Here is a 16,187-nt window from a genome sequence, read left to right on the forward strand (position 1 = left end):
CATTGATGCATTATTTAAGAGTTTTAAAGGCTTAGTTCACCCAAAAATGGAATTTAAGTAATTAATGACTCACCCTAATGTTGTTCCACACCTGTAAGACCTCCGTTCATCTTCAGAACACAGTTTAAGATATTTTATATTTAGTCCGAGAGCGTAAGTGTAGGCACACTATACTATCCATGTCCAGAAAGGGAATAAAAACATCATCAAAGTAGTCCATATGTGACATCAGTTAGTTAGTTAGAATCTCTTGAAGCATCGAAAATACATTTTGGTCCAAAAATAACAAAAACTACGACCATTTCAAACCTCAAATAAAGATTAAAACGGTCATGAATCAGTTTATTGATTCATGATTTAAATCGTGTGTCAAACTGCTGAAACCATAGATATCCATAATAAGGGCTAGATATCTTACGGCGGAGTCACCATCGGCATCCCCGGCGGCCATCTTGTCACAGGCAGGCTTTCTGTCTCGCTCGATCTGTGGAACCTGATGTAAGGTGAGTGATATGTACGAACATAAATACTCTTATCTCGCTGAAATCTTGACGGATTTACAAATGGTTTGGTTTCTTACAAACGTTATTAACATAGCTACAAATCTGGATGCTTTAACACGTTGAAATTGCAGCTTTTTGTTTAGATAAACGACTTAATCGTGCAGCTTGTGTATCACGGCTAATTTACATGCACATTATCAAGGCTGAGACCACAATCGAGCTGTTCAATTATATAGGTTTTATTGACACCAATATCGATTTTATGACAACCAATCTTAGCTAAAATAAACTTAGTTTGCATGTTTGTTTGTTTTTTGTTTAATTTTTTTAAAATACAAATTATTTTATTATAATAGTGATATTCTTATTATAAAATTATATATATATATATATATATATATATATATATATATATATATATATATATATATATATATATATATATATATATATAGCTAGCTCTGGAGAAAAAAATAGAGCTGTATGTGTATAAATATATATAATTTCTCATGTTGCCATTCGGTTCACAGTTTTAGTAGCCTATATATTGATTTAACATAAATACCTTTTTTATTGCACCTGTCTGTTCTGTTCAATGTTACTTTCATATTGAAGTCCATGGTTATAATTATTCACAAGTATGTAGTGTCATAACTACTTCTCTGACATTTATAACAAACGAAACAGTTTGAAAATCGGTTGAAAATTGAGCAAGTTACGGTTATTTAAAAGTACATGCACCATTAAAACACACTGTTACGAGTGAGCGAGCTGCCTGTGACAAGATGGCCGCAAGTTGCGGACGGCGACCTCCATTGGCCAACAGCGCGCACGAGACATCTAGTCTTTATTATGGATATCTATAGCTGAAACTACGTGACATTGGCGATCCGAATCATGAATCAATACGCTGATTTTCGCTGTTTTAGGGGTGTGGAACAACATTAGGGTGAGTCATTAATGACATAAATTTCATTTTTTAAGTAGCCTATACTTTAGTAAAGTTCAAAGTAGGCCTATACTTGTAAGTGTTTCAGTACTAGTTGGGACTACATTGGACCATTTTATAGTGTACAAAAAGCATACTCATTCAACTTAAATATACTAAATACACGCTCATAGACACGCTCGCCAGACAAACGCTCTGGACTGTGAATCTATATGAATAATTTCGGGACTGACGATATTATGCAGAGGGAGTTTGAAAGACAACCGTTTATCCCGCCCCTCGGATTGAGCCCTGTCTATGATGAGTTTCCAGACCAAACATCTTGATGTGGGTCTGGCTTGTCAGGCTCAGGCTATATTATGCTATAGGAGAGGTAAAATTAAAACTATCACAGTAAACATGACTTCTCATGACTTCCCACACTTTTTTTAAAACAAAGTTAAGCCACTGCATCGCAATATAGATAACTTTTAATTCACTATACCTTTTTGTTGTTTACTTTGTATGCGCATAAGTGCTGATTGCCAACAAAACACAGACGATGCAGTTTCACTCACCGCCTGCAAGATCTGCAAATCCTTCCTGGGTCGACATTTCAGTCTGTAACTTTAGGCAGATTTGTTTACATGCTGTTTAATCTGTGATTATGGAGTTATTTTTATATTTGCATAAGCAATCTTTCATCGCGTTCTGCTTGTTCTTCACCTGTGTTTTGATCCGGAGATTATGTCCTAGAAAATTCATAATAGTGCCCCCTTATGGAGGACCAAATTGCTCAAAATGGAAATAATTCAATAAATAAAGAATTCAATAAAATAACAACAATTTAAATGTAGCAGTTTATTCTGAAATAATTAAATATTAAATAAATACATATATCGATTTACTTTGTAAAATTACATGAAAACACAACATTTATTGTGTAATATATTTCACAATTTCCTCTTCCATACACACTATTGTTGTTTAAAAATATTTATTTTTATTATTAAATGCGCTTTTTCAAAAAGTCATAATAATAATATCATAATTTAGTAATATCATAATTTCATAATAATATGCTGCATTTACGAATCACACCAATTTGACGAAGCACGATTTTCCTTTCTTTTCTTTTCTATTTTATCGTTGTTTTTTTTAACGGTCTATGGGTTTTCCCAAATATTTTTTTCATAATAATAGAGGGCATTTCACAAATGCCAATCAACAGGCATTGGGTGGTGCTTGGCGCTGATTGGATAATCTTTTCAGATTGCCTTAAACACAGCCACAGTTCTCATAGTTTTCAGGTTTTTAGAAAATTTAGAAAATGGAGTCGAAATACATTTTCAGTCACAAATAAGAAATGAGAAGCACCCATGGTGCTTTCCGTGATGTCACCACACACACACCACACACAGATCGATCTGTCTGTCTGTTGACTCTTCAACTTCAAACCAATCACCGCCAAGCTCCGCCCACTGCCTGTTGATTGGCATTTGTGAAATGCCCTCTATTATTATGAAAAAAATCTTTGAGAAAATCTGGTACATTTAATTGTTGTTTTACTGATTTCATTATTTATTTAATTATTTCATTTTGAGTAATTTGGTCCTCCATACTCCTACGGTATTACAGTGAAAACATGGATAGCTGGAAAATTCCATCAGTGACGGGGAAAGAGCAAAGTAGATTTGGAGTAAAGTCCTACATACACTACTTGTGGACTAGCCTACTCAAAAAATCAGTTAGGAACATATTGGTTTTCTTTATAAATCATTATTTTCAAACAATATAAGTTTATAAGACGGTATGTAAAACAATGTGAGAAAAGGGATTTAATAGGCTGCTCAAACAAAAGAGAAAAAATAACTGAAAGACAAGTATACTTTGAATAGCCTAATTATACTTTTAAGTATCTTTTGATCCAAAGACAGAGCTACAAGTGTAGGTCAAATATACTTTGACTTTTCGATCAGTGTCAAGTATACTATGCCTAAATGTAATTTCTAGTAGGCTAGGCTATATTTCTGAGAAGTACAAAGAAGAACGTGTGAAATGATTTCGGGTTGAGAACTTTCTTTATACCTCCTCTATCTGGGGAGGATTCATTATCTTGATATCCAGAGCATTGAAACCTTAAATAACAGCAAACCTAGTTCTACAGTATCTTATCTGTGCTCTCACAACTTACCCGGACAAAGATGTGTAATCCCCTCTAACCAAGCGTGGGATCCGCACTCTGTCAGTGACCCTGTCACACACACCTGTCACTCAAACCTTCTGCCCCCATGCATGTTCACATGTGACAGATCACGTCTGTCACTTCCTATTTCGTTCACTTAAGTCATTATTGAACACTCATAATACATCAGCTGTAATGTCACTGTTTTGTTGAGAAGTCCTTTTCTATAAGTAGACACAGACACTACTGAATAAAAATTATATTTTATTTATTAATGTTAGCCACAACAATACACTGACGTCCAGTTCAGTATACAAAAATAGTGTGAAAGTTAGCCCCCCTTGGTTGAAAACATAGTTCAGTGTTAAATTGAAGTATTATCTCACAGAAAATGAGTGGTCACATGAGCAATATTTTGCATGCAAAAAGGTCCATTGTTAATAAATGTTACACAGAAGTGACTTTCAAACCAAGTAGCTTTTTGTCGGTCAATTCACAGGCATGAATGTAATCTGCATTTCGCCCCCATACAAAATTCCTGATCCTATTGGAAAGACCGATTTGCTTGCAAAATTTCAGAGCAATGGTAAATATGACTGCATCTTAAAACAATAGAAAAGGCATCAGGAGCAAAAGTCAATAATTAATCTGTGCATATGATGGGTATCACAATGTCAGAAGTTTATAATGAGTTCCGTAAGCTGGTATTTTCTACAGGTCAAATCAAGCCAATAAGCAATTTAAAGCATTTTAACCATGGGACCAAAGAGATGAGTTAGATACTGTGTAAAAACATACACAGTGAAGAAGAAAAATGTTCATAGCACCGCTGACAAAATCCATCATCCCTTTAAAACTCTAACAAAGGTCTTGCTGTTATAGTTCCCTTCGGCCTCACTTTGACACTGACCATTCAGATTCATAAACTACCGGTTCCAAACCTGCTCTTCTTCATCTAGTACATAATTCTTAAAAACTACAATACATTTCAGAATGAAATCTCTACAGTTTGTGCTAGAAAACGAACAAACAAAAAACACTAATCTTCGTTTACCCACTCTGACCACTAGCAACATCTTGTTCTACTTTCATCTTTCCAACCATAACTTTTTATGGCACAATCAGCGAAAACTAGTCTACTGTCATGCTAATACTCTTTGCCACAAAAGAGACAGATACTGTTAAGAGAATAGCCCATGAAGAGAAAAACATAGTTTTATAGTAATAGTGTATAGCTTATCGTTGCTAATGCAATTGAACATAGTTCCAAGGAACTATACTAGGAGACAATAAGCAGCAAGAATAAGTTAGCAAGAAATCACATATTTGATCACAGTATTAGTACTGGAGCTTTTCTAATACTCTTCAATATTAGTAAAGGAGTTGCAGCAGATCCAGTGTCGTAGACTGATTACGGCAAATCCTTCCTCTCCGTAGTGGACTCTTTAATGATCTGTGAAAGAGAGATGGCACAAGTTAGTTTTAGCTGAAACAGAAAACAAAGCTAAATAAATAAATGCTGTTGTATTTTGTGTTATTGTCAACTTTAACATAAATGGAAATAACACTTTACTTTTGGCCCATTACCCTCAATCAAGTTGAATTTTTGGCCCTTCATAGTGAACATTTTGGGTAACTCTGCTCTATTGCAATGTATGAAAGAAATCAATAAATAAACAAAATAATCAATAATTTTATTCTTCTGTGAGAAAGACTGTTGGATAAAGAAAATCTTTGTATGATTTAGTCGAAGTCCATTCGTGTAAAGTGGCTATTAAAAACTTTAAATATGTATTTTTAAAAGTTGATGAGCAGCGCCCCCTAGTGTTTACCTCCCCGTCACGTGTCTCAACAGTTCTCACAACTATGCTCCTCTTCACATGTGCCTCAGGAGTCAGTTTAGTGTCCATGCTGGTGTCTAACACACACACACACACACACACACACACACACACACACACACACACACACACACACACACACACACACACACACACACACACACACACACACACACACACACACACACACACACACACACACACACACACAAATTATTGAACAGAGCCATTTAAATCAAGCTGTAATCAACAACTGGAGGATGAATTACTCACCTCTAAACTGTAAGTTGGTGAAGTTCTGCACCGGAACAGTGATCCTAGAAGAGATGGGACTATTAATTGAATCATATTTTAATTAAATTCGTCAATATGGTTCATGCCATTCTCTCCTCTCCTCACCTGCTTTCTTCTCCTTCGAGCAGCTTCCTGTAGGTGGCAATTTCAATGTCCAGAGCCAGTTTTACGTTGAGTAGGTCCTGGTACTCCTGCAGGTGTCTGGCCATCTCCTCCTTCAGCATCTGGATCTCATCCTCCAGACGAGCCACAGTGTCTTGGTAACCGGCTGTCTCTATGGCGAAACGTTCCTCCATCTCTCGCAGCTGACGCTCCATGGACTCGTTCTTAAAGACAGTGTGTATTTTTTTCCATGTCATGAGTCATGAGTGAAAGTATTGTTGTTCTTTATAAGTTTGGTGACCAGAGAAATACTTACAGACCCACGAAGAGATTCCAGGTCACAGGTCAGGCCCTGAATCTGCCGACGATACTCATTGGCCTCCTGCTTAGCTTGTCTCAGAGCCTCTCCGTTCCGATTGGCTGCATCAGTCAGATCAGCAAACTAATAAAATACATAATACATTTTTAAAGTAGTTTTTTTTATATAGCAATAGACTAAAATACAATTATAAAAAGTATGGAAACCCATTGCCTTAAAATTTTTAAAAAAAATTGTAATGTGGAATTGTCAAGTTCACATAACTTTATTTATTCAGTTACGCATGAAGTTTATTTACTTAATAATGGGATTCCTCACTTTTTAAAAGTCAAGTCAACTAATAATTTTTTGTGGCCATAAGTAAGAATTAATTCTCCCAAATTAAGAATTTGTTCCGTGAATTATTTTTTATTTTTTTTGTAAATCGTTTCCACGAATGACTGAAATTGTATTTTCTTGTAAAATGCATTTCAATAATCTTTTAACAATAATTTTTAAAGTGTTGGGTAATTTTATAATATTAATTGTAATGTATTTGTTTATATTTATTATTATATTACATTTTTATATTATAAATAAAATGTTCTTCTAAAAGAGAAAATCCAGCAAGAAGAATGCATGTGTGTATGTGTGTGTTCATGTAACCTTTGAGCGATACCACTCCTCAGTCTCCTGCATATTAGAGGTGGCCATGGACTCGAACTGAGCTCTGATATCCTTCAGGGCAGTGGTTAAGTCTGGCTTAGACACATCCAGATCCACATGAACCTGTTGGGCCATCAGCTGATCATGCAACTCCCTCATCTCCTACACAGAGGAAGAGAAAGTGTAGAAAGCATTAGAGACATTTCCATGTAATATAATGGTTTGTTACAGCACAGTGTCCGATCACATCTGTTCTTATGTCCACAGTCATTTTGCAAATGTGGAAATTGTGAATCTGTTTGTTCAAGCAAAGTCATCAGAATCCATTAGAGCTATAAATAGCTAAAATAGATAGATTAAATGAACTGGTCTGAGCCAGATATGCCAGTTGGAGAAAAATCTATAGAGACAGGGAAGGACTGAAAAAATGGAGGTAGCGAGGAGATAAAACACACCTCCTCATGGACCTTCTTCAGGAAATTGATCTCATCCTGCAGAGCATCAATCTTCCTCTCCAGCTGTACACGGTTCAGAGCCGCTTCATCCACTTCCTGGAATCAAAGTGAAGTTCAAAATAGCAATATGCTAACTTATTCTTGATATGTATGAATGAGACAGGAATGTAGTGTTCTTTACTTGTCTGTAGGTGTTGAGATTATTTTCTGCATCTTGTCGTAGGGCAGTTTCATCTTGAAGTCTGGAAGACGGATAAAAAAAACAAAGACAGTTACCATTCCTAAAACTGAACTTTCTCACAACCTATGGATTATTTCTTAAATTCAACAAATGACTGTAACCACATATTCAAGATTTGTGACAAAAACAACCCCCGGAGACCCAAGCACTGATACTGGTGCATGGTGTATTCTTATTTTAGCCAGCAGCCATATCACCCTGTAGCCCAAGACTGGTTTCCCACTGAAGCTAAGCCGGGCTGAGCCTGGTCAGTATCTGGATGGGAGACCAACTGAGAAAACTAGGTTGCTGCTGGTAGAGGTGTTAGTGAGGCCAGCAGGGGGCGCTCACCCTGTGGTCTGTGTGGGTCCTAACACCCCAGTATAGCGATAGGGGACACTGTACTGACAAAGAGTACCTTCGGATGAGACGTTAAACCATAGACGTTAAACTGAGGTCCTGACTCTCTGTGGTCGTTAAAAGTCCCATGATGTCCTTCTTGATGGACATTTTAAAGACAGACTAACAGGTATTTGAGGGTCAGGATTCACAGGTGTTTGAATACTTAGTATTTGCAGCTGTATCATACAAATAAATAATTAAATCATATATTCATATATTGTGATTTTTTTGTTTTTTTATGTCTCTCACAGTTCACTCATCCAATTAAATTCAAGAAACATAAATAACTTTTATAAATCTCTCTCTCTATACATGTATATACAGTGTTGGGGATAATGTGAGTTATGTACTCAGATTACTTTTTTCTAGTGCTAATACATTACTTTTAAATTTACAACAAAATATCAGTTACCTTTTCAAATAAGTATTTTCAGAATTCTCCCATGTAGCGATTGACTGATGCCTCCCTTCCCCATTTTGAGAGAATAGCGAGATAATGTAATTGTTGTTCATTTTTGATTACCCCTGCTTCAAGGTCAGTCAGAAATCTTGGAGTAACATTTGGCAGTTCAAAGGCAGCTCAGTCATGCAGGTTTGCGCGGCACAACATCAGGAAGATCAGACCATTCCTAACAGAGCATGCAAGTACAACACAGCTTCTCGCCCAGGCTCTGATCATCTTTAGGCTTTACTACTGCAATGCACTGGCTGGACTTCCATCGTGTGCGATAAAACGCTTCAAAGGATTCAATGATGACACTTTGTCTTTTCTTCAATGAGTCCAAATGGGCCCATGTCACTTGTCTGGCTGTCACAAACTCAATTTAAGATTGAACATTGAGATCAGGCTGGGTTTACCCACACCAATTTTTTTCTCTCTGCACTGACGCACTCACTGCTCACATTAAGTTCAAAGCTTTGACGCTTGCTTACTGATCCACCACAAGCTCAGCATCCCAATTCCACTCGCTCCTACAAATCTACACCCCCCACAAGAAGCCTTCGCTCAGCTAAGCAGTGACAGCTCGTGGTACCATCACAGAGAGGCATGAAATCCCTTTCCAGAACATTTTTATTCCCTGCAGGTGGAACGATCTTCCCACCTCCATCCGGAATGCAGAATCGCTGACAACATTCAAAAGACAGCTGAAAACTCAGCTCTTCTGTGAGCACTTAAAGGGTGAAAAATTAAAATCAGCCCATTATTTACTCACCATCAAGCCAAGTGTGTATGACATTCTTCTTTCAGACAAATAAAATTAAAAATGTCCTGGCTCTTCAAAGCTTTATGGCAGTGAATGGTTGCTTATTTTTTCATAAAAGTGCATCTAACCATCATATAAATGCTAGCAGAAGCTAGATATTTTACTTTATAAAGTTTATATTTAAAGATATTTGTCTTACACAAGCGCATCACTTCACCTCATAAGGCCTTTTTTAACCCATCAGAGCCATGCATGTGGAGCAGTTTTATGATGGATATAGATGCACTTTTATGGACTTCAAGGACGATATTCACTGCCATTATAAAGCTTTGAAGAGCCGGGACATTTTTAATATAACTCTGATTTTATTAGTCTGAAAGAATGTCATATACACCTAGGAGGATTTGAGGGAATCATCAATTTTCATTTTTGGGTGAACTATCCCTTTAACCTCATCTTTAAAAAATGAATAAAAGTCGCTTGATTTCCTCTATTCCCTCCCTAGCACTTTTTGTGATTATTCAGCTCTTTATGACTGATCGCTTCCTGTAGTCTATCCCTCAGTTATGAGATGCTTTTGATAAAAGCGTCTGCTAAATGAACAAATGTAAATTACACAAATACACTTTATGTAATTTCACTTTATTAACCAATGACTTTGTTTTTAACCTTAAATAAAAATTGTGTGTAACTTTTTCTCCTGTGTCCTATTTTTTCTGTAATCCAGCAGGCTTATTCATTTCACTTTTGTTGTAAAAGGGCCTTTATTTTGGCAAAAAATAGAACTTTTATTTATTTGTTATTAAGAATCAAACAAGAAAGCGTATAGAAACGGACGGACAGACGGACGGATAGACAGACAGACAGACAGACAGACAGACAGACAGACAGACAGACAGACAGACAGACAGACAGATAGACAGATAGATAGATAGATAGATAGATAGATAGATAGATAGATAGATAGATAGATAGATAGATAGATAGATAGATAGATAGATAGATAGATAGATAGATAGATAGATAGATAGATAGATAGATAGATAGATAGATAGATAGATAGATAGGTAGGTGATGGCATGAATGTAATTACCACAAAAATCCTAAAAAGTTCTTTATGATAAATCAGTCATGACATCTGTAATGAAAAGCTCCCAGTGGATGTGGTGAGACCTGCAGGAGGGGGCAGGACAGGGTTCAGTGGATCACTCATGCATCATTAACACACACACACACACACACACACACACACACACACACACACACACACACACACACACACATACACACACACACACACACACACACACACACACACACACACACACATACACACACACACACACACACACACACACACACACACACACATACATACACACACACACACACACACACACACACACACACTGCAACAGCCCCTCTTTCCCACGGGGTGGAGTACATGCACACCCTTTCATATTTTTCTAAACTGAGCATCTACCTGCCACAAGCAGTCTAATGTACATCAGTGCAAACAATTCCAAATAAATAGTGTCCAGTTTGAAGAATACAAATAAAAATGTAACTTTGAATTGAGATGCATAGCTCGGTCCCAATGCAACTTTATGTTTTTTTTTTGGTACCACGGCCCATAATTTTGCATTACTGTTACTGGTGTTTTATGAAATATTAACAGGGAATAAAATAGAATTGCAATTGATTAATATGGTATAATATGTATTAATATTCATATGGTACATTATAACATACATTCTCCTGTCAGCCATTTATTATGTCAAGTGTAAATTTGACGGTTTGGAATGTAGTTAAAATTCTTCTCTCTCATATCTAACAACAGGGTATCTGCACTGGGTGTGTTCAGCTTTTGTAGAAGCTGAGGTATTGTGCCCCTCCCTGCCCCCATGGCACTCAGTGTGTCAGGCTTTAAAAGGAGAGGTTTGAAAAGAGAGCCAGTGTGAGGTTGAATGAGAGCGAGAAATGGAGAGCCTCTTATTGAAAATGGGTTTGGGTGCTATAAATTCACTAGTGACATTGTAGTTTTGGCAGTGTAGTACTGATGCGGAAAAATGCCTAAAGTGCTGCAGTTGTTTAATCGTAAGGGATTCTCTACCCATAAGACAGCTGTTCTTAAGGGAAGGTTAATAGATGGCACTTTCTTTGACTGGGCTATTGGGCTTTTTTGTGACATTGATCTCATGTTGCTCTTAGCGTTCTTCTTGGTATGTCCTGGAATGCGTGATACCTTCACCCCACCAGACACATTTACTTGTACACAAGTACACCCCTTTAAGGGTATAATTTACTTTGACATGGTGGTTAGAGTGATTTTAACTTTGTGTTGCCAGTTGTTTTCAGCATGACCCCAGTAAACCAAAGTTCCAGGGGTTCCTCATGGGTTTCCTTTCATTTTTGAAAGTGAACTAATGAAGAAGCTGAATAATTGTTTTTAAGAGTCTGCCAATGGCATACATGTGAAGGTAATATCAATAGAAGACAACTGGCATAATCAGAAGTTACACACAATACACACACACACACACACACACACACACACACACACACACACACACACACACACACACACACACACACACACACACACACACACACACACACGTATATATATATATATATATATATATATATATATATATATATATATATATATACATACATATATATATATATATATATATATATATATATATATATATATATATATATATATTATATATATATATATATATATATAAATAATTTGTTTTGAAAATGATGAAATAAAATAATATATTTTATGTAGGTATATTTTTGTCTTAAAATGTAAGACAAAATGTAATGTAAGAAAAAATTGTGTTATTATACAATCACAATATACATTCAAATATTTGTGGAAAGTATTTATCTGCTGTATAATCCTTTATTTCACATAATACTTTTGTTAGGTTTCTTTTTCATTCATCATTTCTGCAGACCCCTGGACCCTTGTCCGAAAACCAGGTGCAAAAAAGGTGCAAGGTATAAAATATTGATTTTATTGATTTGATTGCATTGCTTTCAAAATCCATTTAGCTTAAAACTCAAGGACAGGGATTTTCAAACTGAGGTCTGCAAGAGAGTGACAGGGGGTCCGTGAAAAAGTCTAGAAAAAAACTGTAAAAAAATATTTTATAATAATTTGATTAAAATAAACGAGTAAATAATAAATTAATTCCACATAAATAATCTAACATTTGATTAAAATAAACAAAATCTTATACAAATGACTTATTAAAATTATATATTATTAAAATTATATTAAAATTATATAAATAAACAAGAATAATATACATGACAATACATTTCTACATTAGTAGAACAAAATACATAATAATGTAACATAATAATGATTTATACTCTTATTGTTTTGTGTGTATAAATTAAGTGTTCATAAAAGGCAGATGTTAATACATTTTAGGATGGAGGTCCCTCACACATGGAGGATCATATTTTGAGCTCCGTGGCATCTACAAGATTGGAAACTCCTGCTGTAGACTAGGAGAGCACTTTGAATGGTCATATCTGCCCTTACCTGTGTTTAAGAGTGGCCAGGTCTGTGGCCAGGTTGTCTCTTTCTATCTCCAGTCTGGCTTTCCCAGCGTTGAGGCCGTCCACCTGTCTGCGGAGCTCCCTCAGCTCCTCCTGGTAGATGTCCCCCAGACGGCTTGGCTCTTTCCCCCTCAGCTGGTTCAGTTCTGCCACCAGCATCTTGTTTTGCTGCTCTAAGAAGCGCACTTTTTCGATGTAGCTGGCGAAGCGGTCGTTCAGCCCCATCATCTCCACCTTCTCATTGGTGCGCGTCTCCCGGTACTGGGCCTTCAGCAGGGAGTCCGCCGAGAAGTCCAGACGCTCCCCACCCAGAGACAAGCGTGAGGTGGACATGGTGGCTGGGCTGGAGGTGAGGTGGCGTGGGCTGCTGTGGTGGGACAGGCGGCCCGTGCTGAGGCGGCTGGTGATCCCCATGGACGGGGAGCCGCCCAATGTCCCGAATCGCTTTCGGTAGGATGAGAAAGCACGCTGGGGTTCCATGGCAGTGGAAAATGAGATCGAGTGTGGGTGAACTTTGGGTTTTTATAGAGAAGGCGGGGGAGAAAGAGGGGGTCCAATGGGGAGGGCAAAGGCCAGGGGGTGTGTATGCGAGCCCGGAATTGTTTGTGCTTGTCCACCCAGTCTCCTGACTGCCTCTTTTCACTCTCTTCTGTCTGTCTCTCTGGTGTGGGGTGCACCGTGTGTGGGGAGGGGACACAGTCAGTCAGAGAAAATCCTATTCATGCCACTGCTGGAACACATACACACAGGGACAGACTGTCATGGCACTGATATTTGACTGCCATTTCAATTCTCTCTCTCACCCCATAATAAAGTGCTGCTTTGTACCTCTTTTGGGTTAATTTGGAGTTCCTCTCCTTCTCGTTCACAGTTTTTCTGCAGTTCCAAGAGGGATTTTAATGATGTCACAGAACACTGGGGTGATTACGTAATTCTTCATTATAAAAAGAGTCTAACGCTCTCTTTTGTGCTGATCTGGGAACATCACACACACTTTTCAGCATCACTGATTCATATCTGTTTACCAGAAAAATCAAGTATTCAAAGGATTTGACTAAAGTGAACTCACTGTATAACTATCAAAAGGAATGTTTACCCAACATTAAACATTCTGTCACCATTTACTCAAACTCATGTTATTCCAAACATGGATGACTTTCTTTTTTCTGTTACATGAAAGAAGATATTTTGAAAAGCGTGTGAGCTTCTCTGCTCCATGCAATAAAAAGTAAATGGAGACCAGGGGATGTCAAGCTCCAGAAAATAGCACTGTCAAAACCACTATTGTCATTGTTAACTAAAACTATACTATTAATAAAAATTGTTTTCCCAAATATAAATAAAACTGAAATAAAATAAAATATTAGATTTAAAAAGTTCCCTTGGCAACTAACTGAAAATATGTTTTGTAGCACAAACCAGATTCTAGAAAATTCCTATATTTTTTTTCAGACTGTAACATTGATGACATATCAAATGTTTAAACTGAGAAAATGTATAATTTTAAGGGGAAAACAAAGTTGATTTTAAATTTCATGGCATCAACACATCTGTTCTTCATCAACATCAAGTTGGGAAAAGGATATGTTTACCACTGTGAGGCATCCCCTCTTCTTTTTATAACAGTCTGCAAACATCTGGGGACTGAGGAGACATGTTGCTCGAGTTTAGGAATAGGAATGTTGTCCCATTCTTGTCTAATACAGGCTTCTAGTTGCTCAACTGTCTCAGGTCTTGTTTGTCGCATCTTCCTCTATATGATGGGCAAAATCTTTTCTATGGGTGAAAGATCTGGACTGCAGGCTGGCCGTTTGAGTACCCAGATCCTTCTTCTACGCAGTCATGATGTTGTAATTGATGCAGTATGTGGTCTGGCATTGTCATGTTGGAAAAGGCAAGGTCTTCCCTGAAAGAGACGACGTCTGGATGGAGCATTTGTTGTTCTAGAACTTGGATATACCTTTCAGCATTGATGGACCTTTCCAGATGTGTAAGCTGCCCATGCCACACACACTCATGCAACCCCATACCATCAGAGATGCAGGCTTCTGAATTGAGCGCTGATAACAACTCGGGCTGTCCTTGTCCTCTTTAGTCCGGATGTAATGGTGTCCCAGTTTTCCAAAAAGAACTTATTTGATTCATCTGAGCACAGAACAGTTTTCCACTTTGTCACAGTCCATTTTAAATGAGCCTTGGTCCAAAGAAAATGCCTGCGCTTCTGGATCATGTTTAGATATGGCTTCTTTTTTGACCTGTAGAGTTTTAGCCGGCAACAGTGAATGGCACGATGGATTGTGTTCACTGACAACACAAGCCCATATTGTGATTTCCATTACAGTAGCCTTCCTGTATGTGATGCAGTGCTCTCTAAGGGCCTGAAGATCACGGGCATCCATTATGGTGTTCTGGCCTTGACCCTTACACACAGAGATTGTTCCAGATTCTCTGAATCTTTGGATGATATTATGCTCTGTAGATGATGATAACTTCAAACTCTTTGTAATTTTCTCTGAGAAACTCCTTTCTGATATTGCTCCACTATTTTTTGCCATAGCATTGGGGGAATTGGTGATCCTCTGCCCATCTTGACTTCTGAGAGACACTGTCACTCTGAGAGGCTCTTTTTATACCCAATCATGTTTCCAATTGACCTAATAAGTTGCAAATTGGTCTACAATAATCATCAATTATATGTACATTTAACTTTTCCGACTTCTTATTGCTACCTGTCCCACTGTCCCGCAAAATGTCTCACTTTCAACATTTGATATGTTATCTATATTATATTGTGAATAAAATATATGTTTATGAGATGTGTAAATTATTGCATTCCTTTTTTATTCACAACCTGTATAGTGTCCCAATTTTTTTGGAATCGGGTTTGTACTAAACTTTAAGTACTAAAATCACAAATCTGAAATCAAAATAAATTAAAGGCAAATATAAATATATTGTATATATAAAGTAATTAATAAAAAAGACAAATTCCTCAATAATCTACCAAAAAGAAAAAGAAAAAAAAGAAATTAGAAATAATAAACGCTATTTTAATAATAATCTTGTCTTAATAAACTCACTTGACTGTTTTTAAAAATGTAGCTTGGAAATGTATCAAATATATTTAAATTGTTTAAAAAAAATAGAAATATAAAAATGTAGGAAACATCCAGTCAAAAGAACCAAAGACTTGCTTTACATCATTATGTATTCCTGAAGTATAGAAGATCTAGGACACAAATGCCCACGTCAGCAGTCTACAAAATACTAGAGGAGCGTATCAGTGGCACAGAGGCACAGCCAGACAGAAAACAACACATCCAGCACAACAGATTTCTAGATGATGAGCTCATCGGCAGCCAACACTGATGCCTGCAGACTGCAGGATTGTTATGGGTGGATGGTCAGGTCCAGTGAGTGTTTGGTATTTGTGGGTGTTGGTTGTTTGATTAGGAAGGTGTCTAAAATCACGCAAAGAAAAGTGGGGTAAGACGTGTCAG

The 16,187-nt window shown here is 37.1% G+C and overlaps 1 protein-coding gene across 1 annotated transcript; it reads right to left on the bottom strand.

Annotated features, from left to right (window-relative positions):
• Positions 1–3,863: 3,863 nt before the first annotated feature.
• On the bottom strand, positions 3,864–13,215 carry gfap (glial fibrillary acidic protein). Its single transcript, XM_067415957.1, has 9 exons — positions 12,671–13,215; positions 7,454–7,514; positions 7,273–7,368; positions 6,818–6,979; positions 6,170–6,295; positions 5,857–6,077; positions 5,731–5,774; positions 5,449–5,534; positions 3,864–5,069 (listed from the first exon to the last, which is right to left on the bottom strand). Exons 1-9 carry the CDS (start codon positions 13,165–13,167, stop codon positions 5,028–5,030), a joined length of 1,335 nt encoding a protein of 444 aa, XP_067272058.1. The 5' UTR covers positions 13,168–13,215; the 3' UTR covers positions 3,864–5,027.
• Between the last annotated feature and the right edge of the window lie 2,972 nt (positions 13,216–16,187).

Source organism: Pseudorasbora parva, chromosome 2, assembly GCF_024679245.1.
Source record: "Pseudorasbora parva isolate DD20220531a chromosome 2, ASM2467924v1, whole genome shotgun sequence".
Taxonomy (NCBI): domain Eukaryota; kingdom Metazoa; phylum Chordata; class Actinopteri; order Cypriniformes; family Gobionidae; genus Pseudorasbora; species Pseudorasbora parva.